The sequence below is a fragment of the Diadema setosum genome, chromosome 10 (assembly GCF_964275005.1).
Source record: "Diadema setosum chromosome 10, eeDiaSeto1, whole genome shotgun sequence".
Classification (NCBI taxonomy): domain Eukaryota; kingdom Metazoa; phylum Echinodermata; class Echinoidea; order Diadematoida; family Diadematidae; genus Diadema; species Diadema setosum.
The window spans coordinates 9,881,183-9,896,298 of record NC_092694.1 but is presented as its reverse complement, the minus strand read 5'-3'; the positions used below and the strand labels follow the sequence as shown (position 1 = coordinate 9,896,298).

Below are 15,116 nucleotides of genomic sequence, written 5' to 3'. Positions count from 1 at the left end.
ATTGGACATGGCTCAACTTAAAGGGACTGTACAGTACTGGTTGAGGTGAGGATTCAGCTTTAACAAATTGCCAGATTATTAGAAACCATTCTGTGAAATGTTAAAGAGCATACAATTCTAAGGGGAATCAAAAGTTTATTTGATTGAAATTGGCTTTGAAATGACCAAGATATCCAAAAACAAGGTAAAACAGAGAGAAACTATAAAATAAAAGATGTGGCCTGTCAATTTTATTAGGATCACTGTTTTGGATATTCTAGTCATTTCAAGACCAATTTTCATCAAATAAACATTGAATCCTTCTTGAAATTACATGCTCTTTCATATTTCATAAGAGATTTCTCATTATCGCACCGAAAAATGTTATAAACCTGACATTAGGTCTCGACCAAAACTGCACGATCCCTTTAAAGGGGGCAACCAGAATTTTTCTTGGTACATACAATGTAGTCATTTGTTTCAGCAGGAGTACAGGAGATACTCAGGAGGGGGGGGGGGTGGATCCAGGAATTCTGTAAAAAGTCATCATCATCATCATCATACACTGCACTCGTGTTAAAATGAAGCCCTCGGGACTGGTGGTTTTCTTTTTTTACATCAAAATTTCGTCACAGCCGAATTGCAAAGTACAGTGTAAGTAAGAATACATGTATACATGATAATTTTAGGACCTGAATTTTTACTTCGTTGGAATGAGAATAATGTTATAACTGTGTCTGTTATAATGGGATTACATCGTTTCAATACATGCAAGAACATTACTTTCACCACAAGTAACAACTTTATCATTATTACCTTTTTATCATATCTTTTTCTCCAAAGCTGTTCAAAAACTTGGGATCTTTTGTACAAAGGGTATTTGGTATGAAGAGGTCTTTGGGACCTGAAAATTTTACCATTGTACACAGTATTAGAAACCAGGATTAGGACAAATATTGTCAAGAACAGTTGTATATGTACACACAATGGACAGAAAATAAATGTTTAAGACAGAAAAAAGAATTTATGACACAGGACCAAAAGAAGAGTTCGTTGTTCTGTGAATTACGTGTGAGATACATGTACAATGTACTTCCTAATACCTGTATAAACTGTATATCCTTGTACCGAGTTTCAACTACCGGTATACTTTGTTCTGGTTTCTACATGTATGTAAAGTTCATACGTCATCAACACCAGCAACATCAACTGAAACGGCAAGCTCTTTTATACATCAACAATCCAACTTCATCGGGGCAAAATTGATACTTTGTAGATATGACTGCAGCCGCTATCAAAAATTATGCATGTCACTTGGCAGAAGAAAACGCAGAAGAGCTGTGCAGATTTTATGGTCTCTGTACAAGAGCAAATCACATTTTTTTTATTCTCCATTTCCAGTATTTTACAATTTCATGATAATGTCCTAACCATATTTCCTCTACTTATCCTTCAGAATTCTCACCATCTGTGCACTCCTATTTTGCAGACAGTGTCCGTACTAGAATGGAATAGTTACCATGCCAACAAAGATTTTCTGCATCTTTAATGACCAACATTCAATATCATCTATAAAATGTTTGTATACACCAAAAGGACAGACCTTTCAGGGGGCAGGCCTTGCAATTCATAATAATCATTTTTGGCAAAATGAAAGAAATTCTCCCTCTTGTCACCCCAATGTGTGTATACAGCATGTACTTATCTAAAACAAGTACGGTCAAACTTTTAGCATTGTAGACAGAAACTAACATTGATACATATCTTATAATGGAGGAGGGAAGATTCACAAGATGATGGAAATCCATTGTGATAAGTGTCTCATACTCATTAACAGAATAATTATATGGCACTATACAAAGGCTCTGGATCATCATCATCATCAAGTTTTACATGCCTCGAAAAAATGTATATGTGTGTGTAATGACGTATGTATGCATGTAGGTACAAATATGTGTGATATGTGTACATATGTATACTGTATTTGTGTGTGTGTGTGTGTGTGTGTGTATATACATACACAACATTAAAGTATACATATACACATACATGTATATACATTTTCTTCTCATGTCTACAAACAAATTTTCAATGTTATATCAGTTGTTGTTACAACTTTTTGTGGTCGTAATCTTGTACACAAGGTAATTCAAAGTACTTTCATTTTCTTCCTTCAGTGAATAAACCTTTTGTTTGGTGAGATATAGGCATTTCATTTTATACATTACCATGTGACATGTCTGTTTTATGCAAGCAGTGATTAAATCAGATAAATCAGAATCAAACCTTCACATTGGATGACCAAAGCCGATGATGCTTAACTTCAAACATCACAAACAGAAATTTCTCCAGGATTTTTGTGATTTGTCAGACATTCAAAAACATGCAAGTTGGTACACAACATAAACTTACAACATTAACCCTAAAGGGGCCGGGCTTTTTTGGCTATGCTCAGGCCGGGGGGGGATGGATTCCGCCCCCCCTTGAGATCTCGGCCATCGGTGGCGCGATCGCGATGAAATTTTGCATGCGTGAGACCTGCGTCATAATCTACAAGATTGTGTCATAAGATTTTTTGAAACAATCAATTTCTAATTTTAATTAATTAATTATGCAAATTAAGCTCAAGATCATATTTTAGCCTAATTAAAAGCATTGAGAGTCTAATTTTTGGTCTGTAAATCTGTTGCAGCATATTCAACGATTGTACATCACAAAAACTTCCAAAATTCATTTCAATTCTTATGTATTTTATTGTTTTCAGAATTTCTTATGTATTTCTTTGTTTTTCAACTTTTGTTTTTTCTTTGTTTTTTCATTGGAAATTGTCACTGACCACTTTTCTACCATAATTAGCACAAAACTAATCAATGAAAGTGATTAATTGTAAAAATAATCAGGTTTTTATGACTTTCACGACAGAGCACTGTTTTCCATAGGAAATGTACACAAAATCACAAAATTGTGCCCGTTTTGGGGCGACATTCCGTTACAAAAACGGGCGTGGCTTCGCAAAAGTACGCGCGGACGTCGCAAATTTGGTCTCAAAAGTTGCGCGAGACTTGAACAAACAAAGTCAAGAAGCCTCGCGACGAGGCCTTCTCGCGTAACAGAATTATAGCGCGAAACGTCGAGGGGGGGGCGGATTCCGCCCCCCCCCGGCCCTTTTAGGGTTAAAAACAGGACATTAAACAGGCACCTGAAAAAATAGCATTCTTCTGCCAGCAAGTTGAAATGGGATACAGCAGTAGTTGCAAACATGACAGTTCCACCTTGGCACAAAGATTAGGATCTTGCATTCACATTTTCAAGTCATGGAATAACAAGATCCACAGAGATGCTGGTAAGATAGCTCCTACAATGTGTTGCATATCTTTATGAATGGCACCATAATTCTTATGGAGCTTTACAAGATAGCATGCTGTAATATTATCATACAATAATCAAATTTAAACATGTTTTCCAAAGGAATTTAGTGAAAGTACATGCTTCAGAAACCCTCCCATCCATGGCCGACATGAGAAATGGCTTCTCTCTCCTGAAGTTTGAGTGAAATGTGTGGGGTATAAAATAAACTTCACGATAAATAAAGGAAAATAGCGTCAACAATACGATGACATGGTGGTTATCTTCACTACACATCTCTACTAAACAAAGACAAATACACAGTAGACATCTTGCGCTAGTCGTCATCATTCCCGATCTCTTCATTGTCGTCGTCGCCATCGACCTCTGCGTTGGCCTTCTCCAGGTTTTCGAGGTGTCGGGCAAGCTCTTGTTCTTCCGTATCCGTGACGACCTTGGGCTGAAATTCACATGACGGAAACAAAGAACAAATATATTTAGCATTTCCAAGATTATAATGCTATGACTGCAAACACAATGAAGTGAAGAGGTAGAAAAGAAAAGAAAAAGAGCAAAAAAATCAGATAGGAAAGAATGAAAGACAAAGAAAGCAAGAAAATTAAGAGTAGAGATGGGAGGGCAAGAGAAGATGAAAAGGAGAAGAAGATGAAGTACGAGATAAGGCAGACAAAGAAGAAGAAGAGATGGATAAAAAGAGGGCAATGAAGAAAATAAGGAGAAAGATGTTGGAACAAAGTTTTTTGATACCATTTCTTCCTCTTCCTTTCCCTCTATATTGCCGTTTCTGTACTTTGTTTGTGGATTGGTACATCACACATTTCTCGAAGTCTTTCTTCACAAATTAGAATGGATGTACTGAGCTTTGCCTTAACTGTTGAGGAAACTGGTTCAAGTACACCAATTGTACGACTATCACTCCAAGAAGTTGTATTCAGTGCTATCCCAAGGGGGTGATAAATCGTCTCATCGAAGTGCGATGTCATACTTATATTTTTACTGTTCATCAAATTTTTGTGCACCATGTTTGCATGCTCTTATTTTTGCTCACGCATACAACCATGCACAAACTGAGTGATAAATTGCAATATGCAACGGTACACTGAAAGCATCATAGCCACAGCTTTGTCATAAACTTAATCACAGCAAAGCCTGCAATTTTCTTTACAACTTTGTTGTAATGTATTATTCACACAAAAGCTTTTATGGAAAGTTATCACTATGAAAAACAGATTGTTTTCCAAAAGTGTTCATGCGTTGTAGTCTAAGAATAATGTGATGCACAGGACTTTTGCAGTATGGCACACTCATTAATCTTGAACAAAAATCAAACTACTGTAAAATCAGAAACATTCGCGGCATGAAACTTTCACAAAATGGAAGCAACTGCCTTTTTCATGGCATGAAATTTTTGCAGATTTGCGTCTGGCCTTCAATACAATGTATAGACAAAACTTTTGTGTGCATTCTATTTTCATTAAAGGGACTGTAAAGTACTGGATGAGGTGGGGGTTCATGTTTTAAACATTCCTAAGTGAGATAATGAGAAACCTCTTACGAAATATGAAAGAGCATGTAACTTTAACCCTAACTAGGCCGGGCTATTCAGGTAGATGATAGAGCCGGGGGGGGGGCCTCCCAGGCCCCCCCTCCGGATCTCGGCCGTCGACCGCGTGATCGCGACGAAAATTGGCACACGCATTGCCTATGATGTAATCTAAAGTACCATGAAGTTAATTTTTTCAAAAATTATCATTTACACTAAATTATGCTAATTTATGCATAATGATGCATGAAATCAGACAATTTGGTATAAATCACTAAATAAAGTTCAAAACAGGCACATTTTTTGTGTAAATATTCTTTTTAGTGTCCTTAGCAAATGTAAGAGAAAAAAATTGCGCAATCAGAAACAATTTCCTAAGTATTTTATTGTTTTTTGAATTTCTTATGTATTTCTTTGTTTTTTCGACTTTATGTTTTCCATTGTTTTTTCGATGAAATTTGTCCATGACATTGTTCCGAACAAGAAAATGCATTTTTAATTGATTTTAATCAATAAAACCCCAAAATAATCATGCTTTTATGAAGTTTGCCTGTAAACACAGTTTGCATTGAAATTGTACACAAATTCACGTTTTTGAGCAATTTTTGGTCTGACATGCACGTGCATATTTATGCGCAACTTCGGAACCGCGCACCCGGGCATCGCAAATTTGGTGTCAAAAGATGCGGGAGACTCGAAAGAAAAAAGTCATGAAACGTCGCGGCGATAGCTTCTCGCGATAGCGATACATCGCGCGAAACGTTGAGGGGGGGGCCTCGGAGGCCCCCCCCCGGCCTAGTTAGGGTTAAGAAGGATTCAACATTTATTTGATGAAAATTGGTTTTCAAATGGTTGAGATATCCAAAAAAAGTGATAATAATAAAAGGCGACAGGCCACGTCTTTTATTAGGATCTCTTTGTTTCACCTTGTTTTTGGATATCTCAGCCAATTCAAAACCAATTTTCATCAAATAAATTTTTGATACCCCTTAGAATTGTATGCTCTTTGACATCTCATAGAGTGGTTTCTGAATATCTCGCAAAACGTTAAAAGCTAAATCCTCACCCCAACCAGAACTGTACAAACCCTTTCATATTAGTTTCCTGTGAAATTTGAAAAAGTTTCAAGCACATGAAAACTTCTGGCTTTACAGTAATTCTGACTAAATCTGATCCGACATGCATGGGCACATCCAGGCTCGACATATGAGACTCACAGCCATGATAACTTTGAAGACGCCTCCGCTGGCGATGATGCTGGTCCTGATGGCCTCCACCGCCTCTTTCAGCTTCTCAACGCCCTCCGCCCTCTCTAGCGTTTGCGTTGTGATGACGTACTGGGGTGGCGCAATGAGGTTAATCTGCCGTGAAGGAAAAATAACAAAACTTGTAACTCATTTCAGATACAGTCAACTCCCATTATATCAAAGTCCTCAGGACCAGCAGTTTTCTTTGTTTTTTATGTCGAAATTTTTTTATGATAAACAAAAAACAACAAAAAAAGACAAAAACAGGAGCGGATAATGTAGGGCCCTGAATTTTCACTGTGCAGACAGTGGTTGTAAGCGGAATTTTGTTATAACCTTGTCCATTATAACGGGAGTGCACTGTGCAGCAAATTCAAACAATATCAGAAGGTATCCAGAGAAAGCTTCTCACTGGAAATGAGAACACTTTCTCTCCCCTTCCAACCCCCCCCCCCCCCCAGCTCCCCTCCCCAACGACCTCCCCTCCCCCTCCCCCAATCCATCTCTATCTCTCTCTCGACATGACGTTTACTCTCACAACCTACAACTGAATATTCATATTACAAGGGCAGATCCAGGAAATTCCGTATCGGGGGGGGGGGGGGGGGTGCAAACAATATTTATGGGGGGAGTTTCATCAAGTTATTCATTGCTGACAAGTTGTCAGTCTCTGACAATAACCATAGTAACAGTCAGTGACCAGAGCATCTCGGCCAATCAAAACCAAGGATTTTGCTGAAATTGTCATAGACTGACAACTTGTCAGCGCTGACTAAATTGATGAAACACCCCCCTGGTTCTACTTTCGGGTTTTATTTCATTTTTTCTTTTTATTTCTTTTGTTTTACCAACAATAAGAGGGGGCATGTGCCAAGAGTGCCCTCCTCTTGATCCCCCATTGTATTCAAAGTAATCAGGAGATTTTGCTGTGAGTTTACAAAACAAAAATTTTCTACAATTTTTATTCTAAAAATACTAAGATTTTGATGCAAATATAATTATGCTAACAATGTAACCTTTCTCCTGCAAAGTGTGACTCAATGTGTTGTGCATTTGTATAACTATGTACCAAACTATGGTCATTTGTTTGAACAAGATCTCATTTTGGCAAGAAAATTTCCACAGTCCCAAGCATCTCATTATCACAGGCTTGCCAGTAACAATGCTCACGCTATTGATTAAAATTAAATAATGCTACTACCTCTTGCGTTACAATTACTTGTACGGATAATTATTAACAGCATCACCGTAACCATTAATATCACTTCATTTAAAACACATAGAACAGGCAGTTCCTTTTACCAGACCACTGTGCTTCATTTTACCTTGATCTGCATTTCAGCCGTTGACATATCCAGGCCCTTTGTGAGTGCGTCCTTGACTGCGTCGATGCCGTCGTAGCCGTAGCATGCCACCTCGATGTCTGTTGAGATTTTTGTTCAGAATAAACATAAGGAATGACAGCATGAATGTTGCCACAGATAAAAATTAATTTATTCCCTCGTGTATGAGTGACCCTGTGAGATCCTGGCTGACATATGAATTAGTTACCATGGCCCGCAAGGAAGTAACAGATGCTTGTAAGCATTATGTTTTTAAGTCCCCTCCAAATGACGAGGAAATGAGGAAAAATTGTCTTGCCTTGGGGCACAGCATCACTGCTAAGTTTGACTCAAACCATGGACGTCATTCTTCATGATTCCTTCTTGGTCTGATCTACGAGCTAAAACTGCAACCTTTAAAAAGACCTTGTGACAATATATGAGGCTAAGGGGTTACATAAATGACGATGTCTGAAATTGCTTTCAACATTGACAACAACAGACTAAAATATAGTGCAAAATATGTTGGCAGTTACATTTAATAATGCAGCAGTGAAGATCAGGTAAAAAAGCCTAGGCTACTATAAACAGAAGCATGATATATAATATCTTACTATTTTAATGTTCAAAGTTCTGCAATGCTACTTTCATATGAAAACATTTGGTAAATGGTAACAGGTGACTCCTCTTACCATAAAGTCCTTGGGACTGGCTGTTTTCTTTCGTTATATTGAAACTTTGTTTTAACTTAAACAAATCAAAAATCAAAATACATAGAGCAGATAATGTTGGGGCCTGAATCTCTACTTTGTTTTAACCGGAAATTTGTTATAATTGTATTTCTTTTAACGGGAGTGCACTGTATTAGTGATGGGAACATACAGCATTGTTGGATACTAATTCTGGGCTGAGAGGCCTGTGCCTACCTGATCTGATCTTGACAGCTTGTGGTGTGAGCTTCCTCTCGATGTTTTCTAGAAGGACCTTGTGCGTCTGCTCATCCAGATTACACTCATTTAATAGTTCTGGCTCACTGGAAGAAAGTAAATGCAGATTTAGGTTAAGCTGAATGTGAAAAGTAGTCCATGAGGATTCAGAAAACATATTGTAAGATAACAGGATATTGAGGTAGTTGGTTAAACATTGAAATAAAATTATTTTCTATAAATTCACTTTGTTCAAAATTATGAAGTACTGATGAATCAAGAATACTAATACTTCAAGGTCCTGTTTGCCTTTGAGAACAGTAATTAAAAAACAAATTTTACAAGATATGACATTTAATGCATATGTGTAGGTCTGTTGTACCACAAAACATCCTATCATATAAAAGTTTCGTGATAAAGCCTAAAATATAAAAGGAGATATCTGTATTTTTCTCAATAAACCATAACTGTAGACAGTTTAGTCTGGAACCATTTTTACGTGATAAAGCCTAAAATATAAAAGGAGATATCTGTATTTTTCTCAATAAACCATAACTGTAGACATTTTAGTCTGGAACCATTTTTACTATAACTATTGTTCACATTTTGTTTATTTAACAACAAGATCGTTTTTACCTTTTAGAATTATTACAGTGTTTTTTTTTTCTATCCCTAACTCGCATTTGAGAACTATTTTAAAGCACTAATGCTGAGTTTTTGTTTCATCTGCAAATGGTAAATGATGCCTTTAAGTCTGTGAATAGCCTTCAGTCTTTGGTGAGCACAAAGGGAGACAAAGGGGCCGATATTGCATTTGATCGTCAGGAAAGAAATAGGAAGCAAAATGCCATTCAATGTTCACATTGCTGTTAATTCAGAAGGGAAACTCACAAACACATAAAAAAATTTGAAAGTGTGATCGAAACTAGGCAAAAAAGACGAAGTTTGCAAAAATATTAGATTTCACATGTGTTGATATTGATATATCATTGAGTGCAATCACATATAACTGCAGATTAGATTTACAAAATGATACCATTATAAGTTTTCCTTATACACGATACACAAACCTTAACTCTTATGTTTCATTTTCATCCCCCCCCCCCAAAAAAAAAAAAAAAAAAAAATGTATTACATCCTGGCATGAAAAAAACACTTGTAATGCTTGAGCAATATCAAATCTATAATGGAGAGATTTGTTGCTCACTTATTCCCAGAAAGATAATCATGTCCTTTATCTTTTGTACACATAAAAAAACAAGCAAACAAATAGGACTGATATCTAAAACACTTCTCTATTTTATTCAAAGCTCTTAGAAATGAGTCTCACTATATCTTTTTCAAAAGACTCTGGTTCCATCACTTACTTCACACATGTCTTGAATGCATCATATGCCCCATAGCCAACAGCATTGTACTTCTTGTCGAAGTGCCAAGCAGTCTTTGCATAGAGCTCCTCGAGCTGTGTGTTGGTGGTGTAACCCAGGATCTCCCCGACATGCCTTAAAATGCTGTTGACCTACGAGAGTTCGGAAGAAGGAGTTGTTAAAGTGAAAACAAAACAAAATAAGTCAAAACAAAACAAAACAGTGAAAACAGAGAATATAAACACATTGACCTTAATAAGAAATAAAGTGGCAAAGTGAAATTCATTTTGTGATTTTTGGAAACTATGTAGTATATAAGTAAAGTGTAGCATGCTAGTGTCATAAAAATTCAGATGTGAATTAAATGATCTTCTTACTAGATTGTAAGCCATCTAGGCGTCAAGATGTAAATACATTGTACCTAAAGAAGGAAAAAAGTTCTAATGTAACCATACTGCTACATAATCAACTGACACAGGAACAGAGATGTACTAGGTGTTACCAAAAAACATAGTTTGAAAACTATATATCAGATAACACTGACATTGATATGAACAATAGCTGAATAATGTACAATTTTGTTGGAGGTGATTTGAATATGAGAGCATGAATCAATTTCGTTAAATCCATGATTTATTTTGAAGTTAAGTTCCAGATTTTGGTCAAATTTGAACTCTCTGAACAAAATTGAACTTTACACAAGAACCAATGATGTGTATGTGTGGGTGCTTACAATGACCCTGAACAATAGACATGGATATCACGAGGACCATCTTTTCAGAGCTCTGCTGACTAGGCTTCTGGACTTTTGCTCCACGGCACATGGATGCTTTACTAATAATTCATGATGAATTGCCCTGGGTGCGAAATTATTTTTCCCGCATAAGTTCCGGACCCCAAGTCTCAAAACTTCAATTTATTGACGGAATAAACGGCAATATAATGTGAGATACTATTTTGTATTACATGCAATACTTTCGGTGTGTTGAAAATTTTAAAAGTTCAATAATTTAATTACGAAATGTAGTACCCCCCCCCCCAAAAAAAAAAAGAGCAAAAAGTGGGATTTGAAGCAAAAAGTGGGACTCGAACCTGGGAACTCGAGTGTATGAGTCTGAACGTACACCATTTGCCACACGAGATATCGCTGCAAGCAGGCGTTCTTTTCCCATTCTTAGAGCGTCTTGTTAATGATTACGTCATACGGTCTAATGAATATTCATACATTCTCTCACGAAGTCCGGAACTTATGTGGGAAAGATAATTTAGCGCCCTGGGCACTGCTAGTCTGAATTCATGGTAAAGGGTAAAAATGCATGCACATGAAAATGAATAAGCACATGTTTTCATGTGCTTGCATACACTATATTTTAGGATGAATAAAGACTAGCTGTGATAGTGGAATTTCTCATGAATATGTAATAGAGCATTCCAATCCTGGCCATCATTCAGGACCATTATCAGGGTGTTAACCATACACTCCAGTTGACCCCTGTGCATAACTAAAATTTGGATAGAGGGTTGAAAACAGAGCAAATCTGAAACCCAAGTTGAAAATAAATCTTGAATTTAATGAATCTGGTTTATGCTATTATTTTCAAATTACCTCAAACAAAATTTTACACTATTCAGCTATTGTTCATATCAATGTCAGTGTTATCTGATATATAGTCTTTGAAATATTAACTCTTTATGTGCCACGTTCGCACACCCGACTCACTCGACGGCATGCCAACTTAGCATATTCTGCTCAAATGCATGAACCCTCCCAAGCCGATCGATAAATCGCCAAATGCCATCGCAGTATAATGAAAATTTTTCTCGCTGTTTCGTTCCTCTCACATTATAGCTTACATTTCATGTGGTGATTGACAAGCAAGTGGTGTTCCATACTGATTAATAGTGCATAAATTCTAAATTTCTGTCACTATTTTGTGTGCAAAAGTCACGGCTTGTTACAATAATGTAGTTCCTGGTCATTTCAAAGAAAAGCAATAACAGATAATACAATTTACATTAAAAAAAACTTGACATTTTCTCTACAACTTTGCTCACTACGTGTCCAGCTATACAGAAATCTATAAAAGTTACATGTATGGATTTGAAAAACAGAATTTTTTTCCCAAAGCATGACAACCTTGGTGTCTCAAAATAATGTGGCACACAGAGGATTTCCATCATGGCACATAAAGAATTAAAAATCAAAAGTGGGAAATGTTTTTAGTAACACCTAGTACATGCACTATAATAATGGCAATCAAAGTTCTTTGTGCATTGACAAGCAAAATACAGGTCTACAGGCTAACCACTTCAACTTTGATAATCACGTACGATGTATGAAGACAACCTAACGTAAGCTAAAATTTTGTCTTCACTACGTATGTGATTACATGTATGACATCTCTTTCTTATTCAAAATTATGTGCAATAATCAGCTGAATATTTATTTTCTTTGTTCTGCATTCGACAACATATCAATATATAGCCTCATTTCAAGGCAGGTGTCTATCAAATTCATTCAACATAGATTCAATTTTGTACTTACAGCTTTTGCCTTTGCAAACTTTTCCTCACACTTCTTGATTTCTTCTGCTGAAACTCTCCTCTTGGACAAATCGATGTAGCCTGTCCAAAGGAAATGGAAAAGGAAACAATGTGATCAATGAACAATGAAAAAAAAAACAAACAAAAAAACAAGTGCTTTTCAGTAAGAGTAAGATTCCCATATGAATGACCAGAAAAAAATGAAACACAATCACTTTTGATTCTTAGTGGCAATTGAATTATATTTTTGTTTCATACTAGAAGACAGGTTTTAGTAGGTGGGAGCTTTAACAATCACGATGGGATAACAGTATACACAACAACTTAACCTACAGGTCATTGGATACACTGATTTATGAATGGCTACCACAAATCATAAACTTAAATTTTTTTCAAAGAGAGAAAAAAAAAGTTTCAAAGAGAGAAGAAGATGAAATTAAATACTCATCTAACATTACTGCATTGTTATCTCTCACCCTGTATTAATGTTATATAGGAAAAGAAAAGAATTCCCTTTCAGGAAGAACTGAAAACTGAAACTAAAATACACTGAAAGCCAGAATCATATTGAATAGTACCCTTATCATGCAAAGACTCTTTGTCAGAAATACTATATTCAAAATACGTATTCCATATGGTAACAAATTAGGGAAAGAGTTGGTTTGATGCCTTATCTCACCAAAAGACTTGGCATATAGCACTTTCTCTATAACAAACATGGACAAAACTTATCTACGTCATTATTGCTCTTGATGATACAATTCTTATTTACTCATGTCTTTGTTTTTCCTTCAGTTTTAACGGATTTAATAAGAGTGCTTCTCTTTTGAGCTGAAAAGTGAGAGATTGCGTGGTTTCGTCATTCCCAATGCCTGTATTGTTTTTAAGAGACACTTTTTCATTTGGTCCCAACTAAATAGTATGAAATGGACATTGGTAACGATAAAATACATGGGAACTCAATAGGATGTATAGTAAACGCATGCTGGACAGAAAAGGTAGTGTTCCACTTACCTTTATCTTTATCTACTCTGATAACGACCACGCATTCATCACGCCCCACCCTGATGAGCTTATTGATGGATCGGATTCGCCTCCTGGACAGTTCGCTGAGCAGAATCATGCCTTCGATGTTGTTGTACTCCAAGAGGTGTACGTATGCACCCATCTCTGCAATGGAGCGCACCTTCACCATGACCACATCCTCCACCTCGGGGAAGTGCTGCTCGTAGAAACGACACGAAAGTGGCATCTTCGCTTGGTGGACTCTATTGCAGCTGTGATGAGTTCTGTGGTTGCAATGATCCTTTGATGATGTTTCTTCGTTTAAGTACTGTGCGCACAGAGCCTCAACAAATGGGGATTTGGAGCAGCAGATCTGGGCACGGGAAAGATATCATTGAAAAAGAGTACCGTACATTGTAGATTCTGATAGAGTCAGTGTCAATTCAGTGCAGTAATTGGATTCCTCTCTTTACATTTTACATCTCAGATATATCCCTTAACACGTATCGTAGGTGACAACATTGCACATGTTCCATAGCCACGTGTGGTCCATGCAACATCACTATCCCTCGGCAACCAACATAAATACAATTGTGACCCGCCACAAGAAAAGGATCCTAAAGTTGCCGATGGCTGAGCCGAGGCCGAGAAAATTGAGTTTGAAGTCAGATCATCAAAATCGGTCAAAACGATCGGATTTCTGTTTTAGCTTCAAAATTTCAGCAGATGATAGACAAAACATCAGACTACAAAATTATGTCTGAAACAGAAATTTGATGGTTTTGACCAATTTTGATGATCTGACTTGAAACTTCTGCGACTTGCGGATCCTCTTATTGTGGCGGGCCACATATCATCTCAAGAAAAACACTCTTTTATTACACCAAGGAGGTGATCATCCTGGAAAGAGAATCCAAATGGTTTGACAGGGGCGTTAAGGAATGCAAGTGGAGAGACCCACACTCAACAAGAGAGGAGGGGCTATGCGGAGGTCTCCGCTTCAATATTCAATTTACCACACGCGTGGGACTGTGCTGTTCGCAAGATTCCAAGCCGTCTTTGCTTGTGCGCTGGACGAGGTCCAGTGCGCGTGCGCTCTGCACAATCTCGCACAATATAAGGGCCATTCCATCAACGGAAGCGCCATTTGCCCGAAGAAGCCAATAAAATATTGATATTGATTAGACGTCTAATTTAAATTGACGAAAGTCACAAAACGTTGCAACGACAACGTGCAGCGAGTTTCCAGGACAATATCCTGGTCCAGGTTTTTTTTTTTTTTTTTCTGTAATTCTGGCTATATTCAAGTTCTCATTTTTCATTTTCAAAGATATATGTAAATGATTGATTCACTTTTTTTTTTTACCGTATTGTAAAATTCAATACTGTTGCATCGTTTTATCAGAAAATGAGATGAAAAAACGAATTGACTTGAATTGAATTGAACTGATTCAAGTAATTATTGATTTCCCACACAACCTTTAACGGGTGGGACTGAGACGCAGTGCAGCGGCGTTCTGCCATACGCCTTATACTACTTCAGTATCACTCGGATATTACCCACTCAGAAACTACGCATTTCTAACATTCGTATCAGATGTTCGAACTTACATTTTCCAAGGGTGTATTGTTCAGTGAAATTCGACGAAAACACGAGGAATTATCAGTACATTATCAGAGACACGTGTGTGTCTACTGCTCACACCTCACCTGTGCTGAGTCCTGACGCAATATCAAAGTTAAGTAGAGCGAAATAGAGTGTCATAGCGCCCTCTGTTGAGTAGCGCGCCGGATAAATTACTGTGTTGCAAGAAGCA

General features: G+C 37.1%; 1 protein-coding gene across 1 annotated transcript; it reads right to left on the bottom strand.

Moving 5' to 3' along the window:
* Positions 1 to 669: 669 nt before the first annotated feature.
* LOC140233658 (eukaryotic translation initiation factor 2 subunit 1-like) lies at positions 670 to 15,022 on the bottom strand. The gene is made up of 8 exons (XM_072313759.1): positions 14,911 to 15,022; positions 13,309 to 13,672; positions 12,296 to 12,375; positions 9,751 to 9,902; positions 8,384 to 8,490; positions 7,461 to 7,558; positions 6,106 to 6,249; positions 670 to 3,784 (listed from the first exon to the last, which is right to left on the bottom strand). Exons 2-8 carry the CDS (start codon positions 13,544 to 13,546, stop codon positions 3,662 to 3,664), a joined length of 942 nt encoding a protein of 313 aa, XP_072169860.1. The 5' UTR covers positions 13,547 to 13,672; positions 14,911 to 15,022; the 3' UTR covers positions 670 to 3,661.
* Between the last annotated feature and the right edge of the window lie 94 nt (positions 15,023 to 15,116).

Excerpts from the sequence above, each read along its gene's own strand:
- LOC140233658 (XM_072313759.1), bottom strand. The coding sequence starts at position 13,546 with ATGCCACTTTCGTGTCGTTTCTACGAGCAGCACTTCCCCGAGGTGGAG. Across the intron at positions 6,250-7,460 it reads CGGCTGAAATGCAGATCAAG|ATTAACCTCATTGCGCCACC; the intron begins GTAAAATGAAGC and ends CCTTCACGGCAG. Across the intron at positions 3,785-6,105 it reads TCTTCAAAGTTATCATGGCT|CCCAAGGTCGTCACGGATAC; the intron begins GTGAGTCTCATA and ends TGTGAATTTCAG.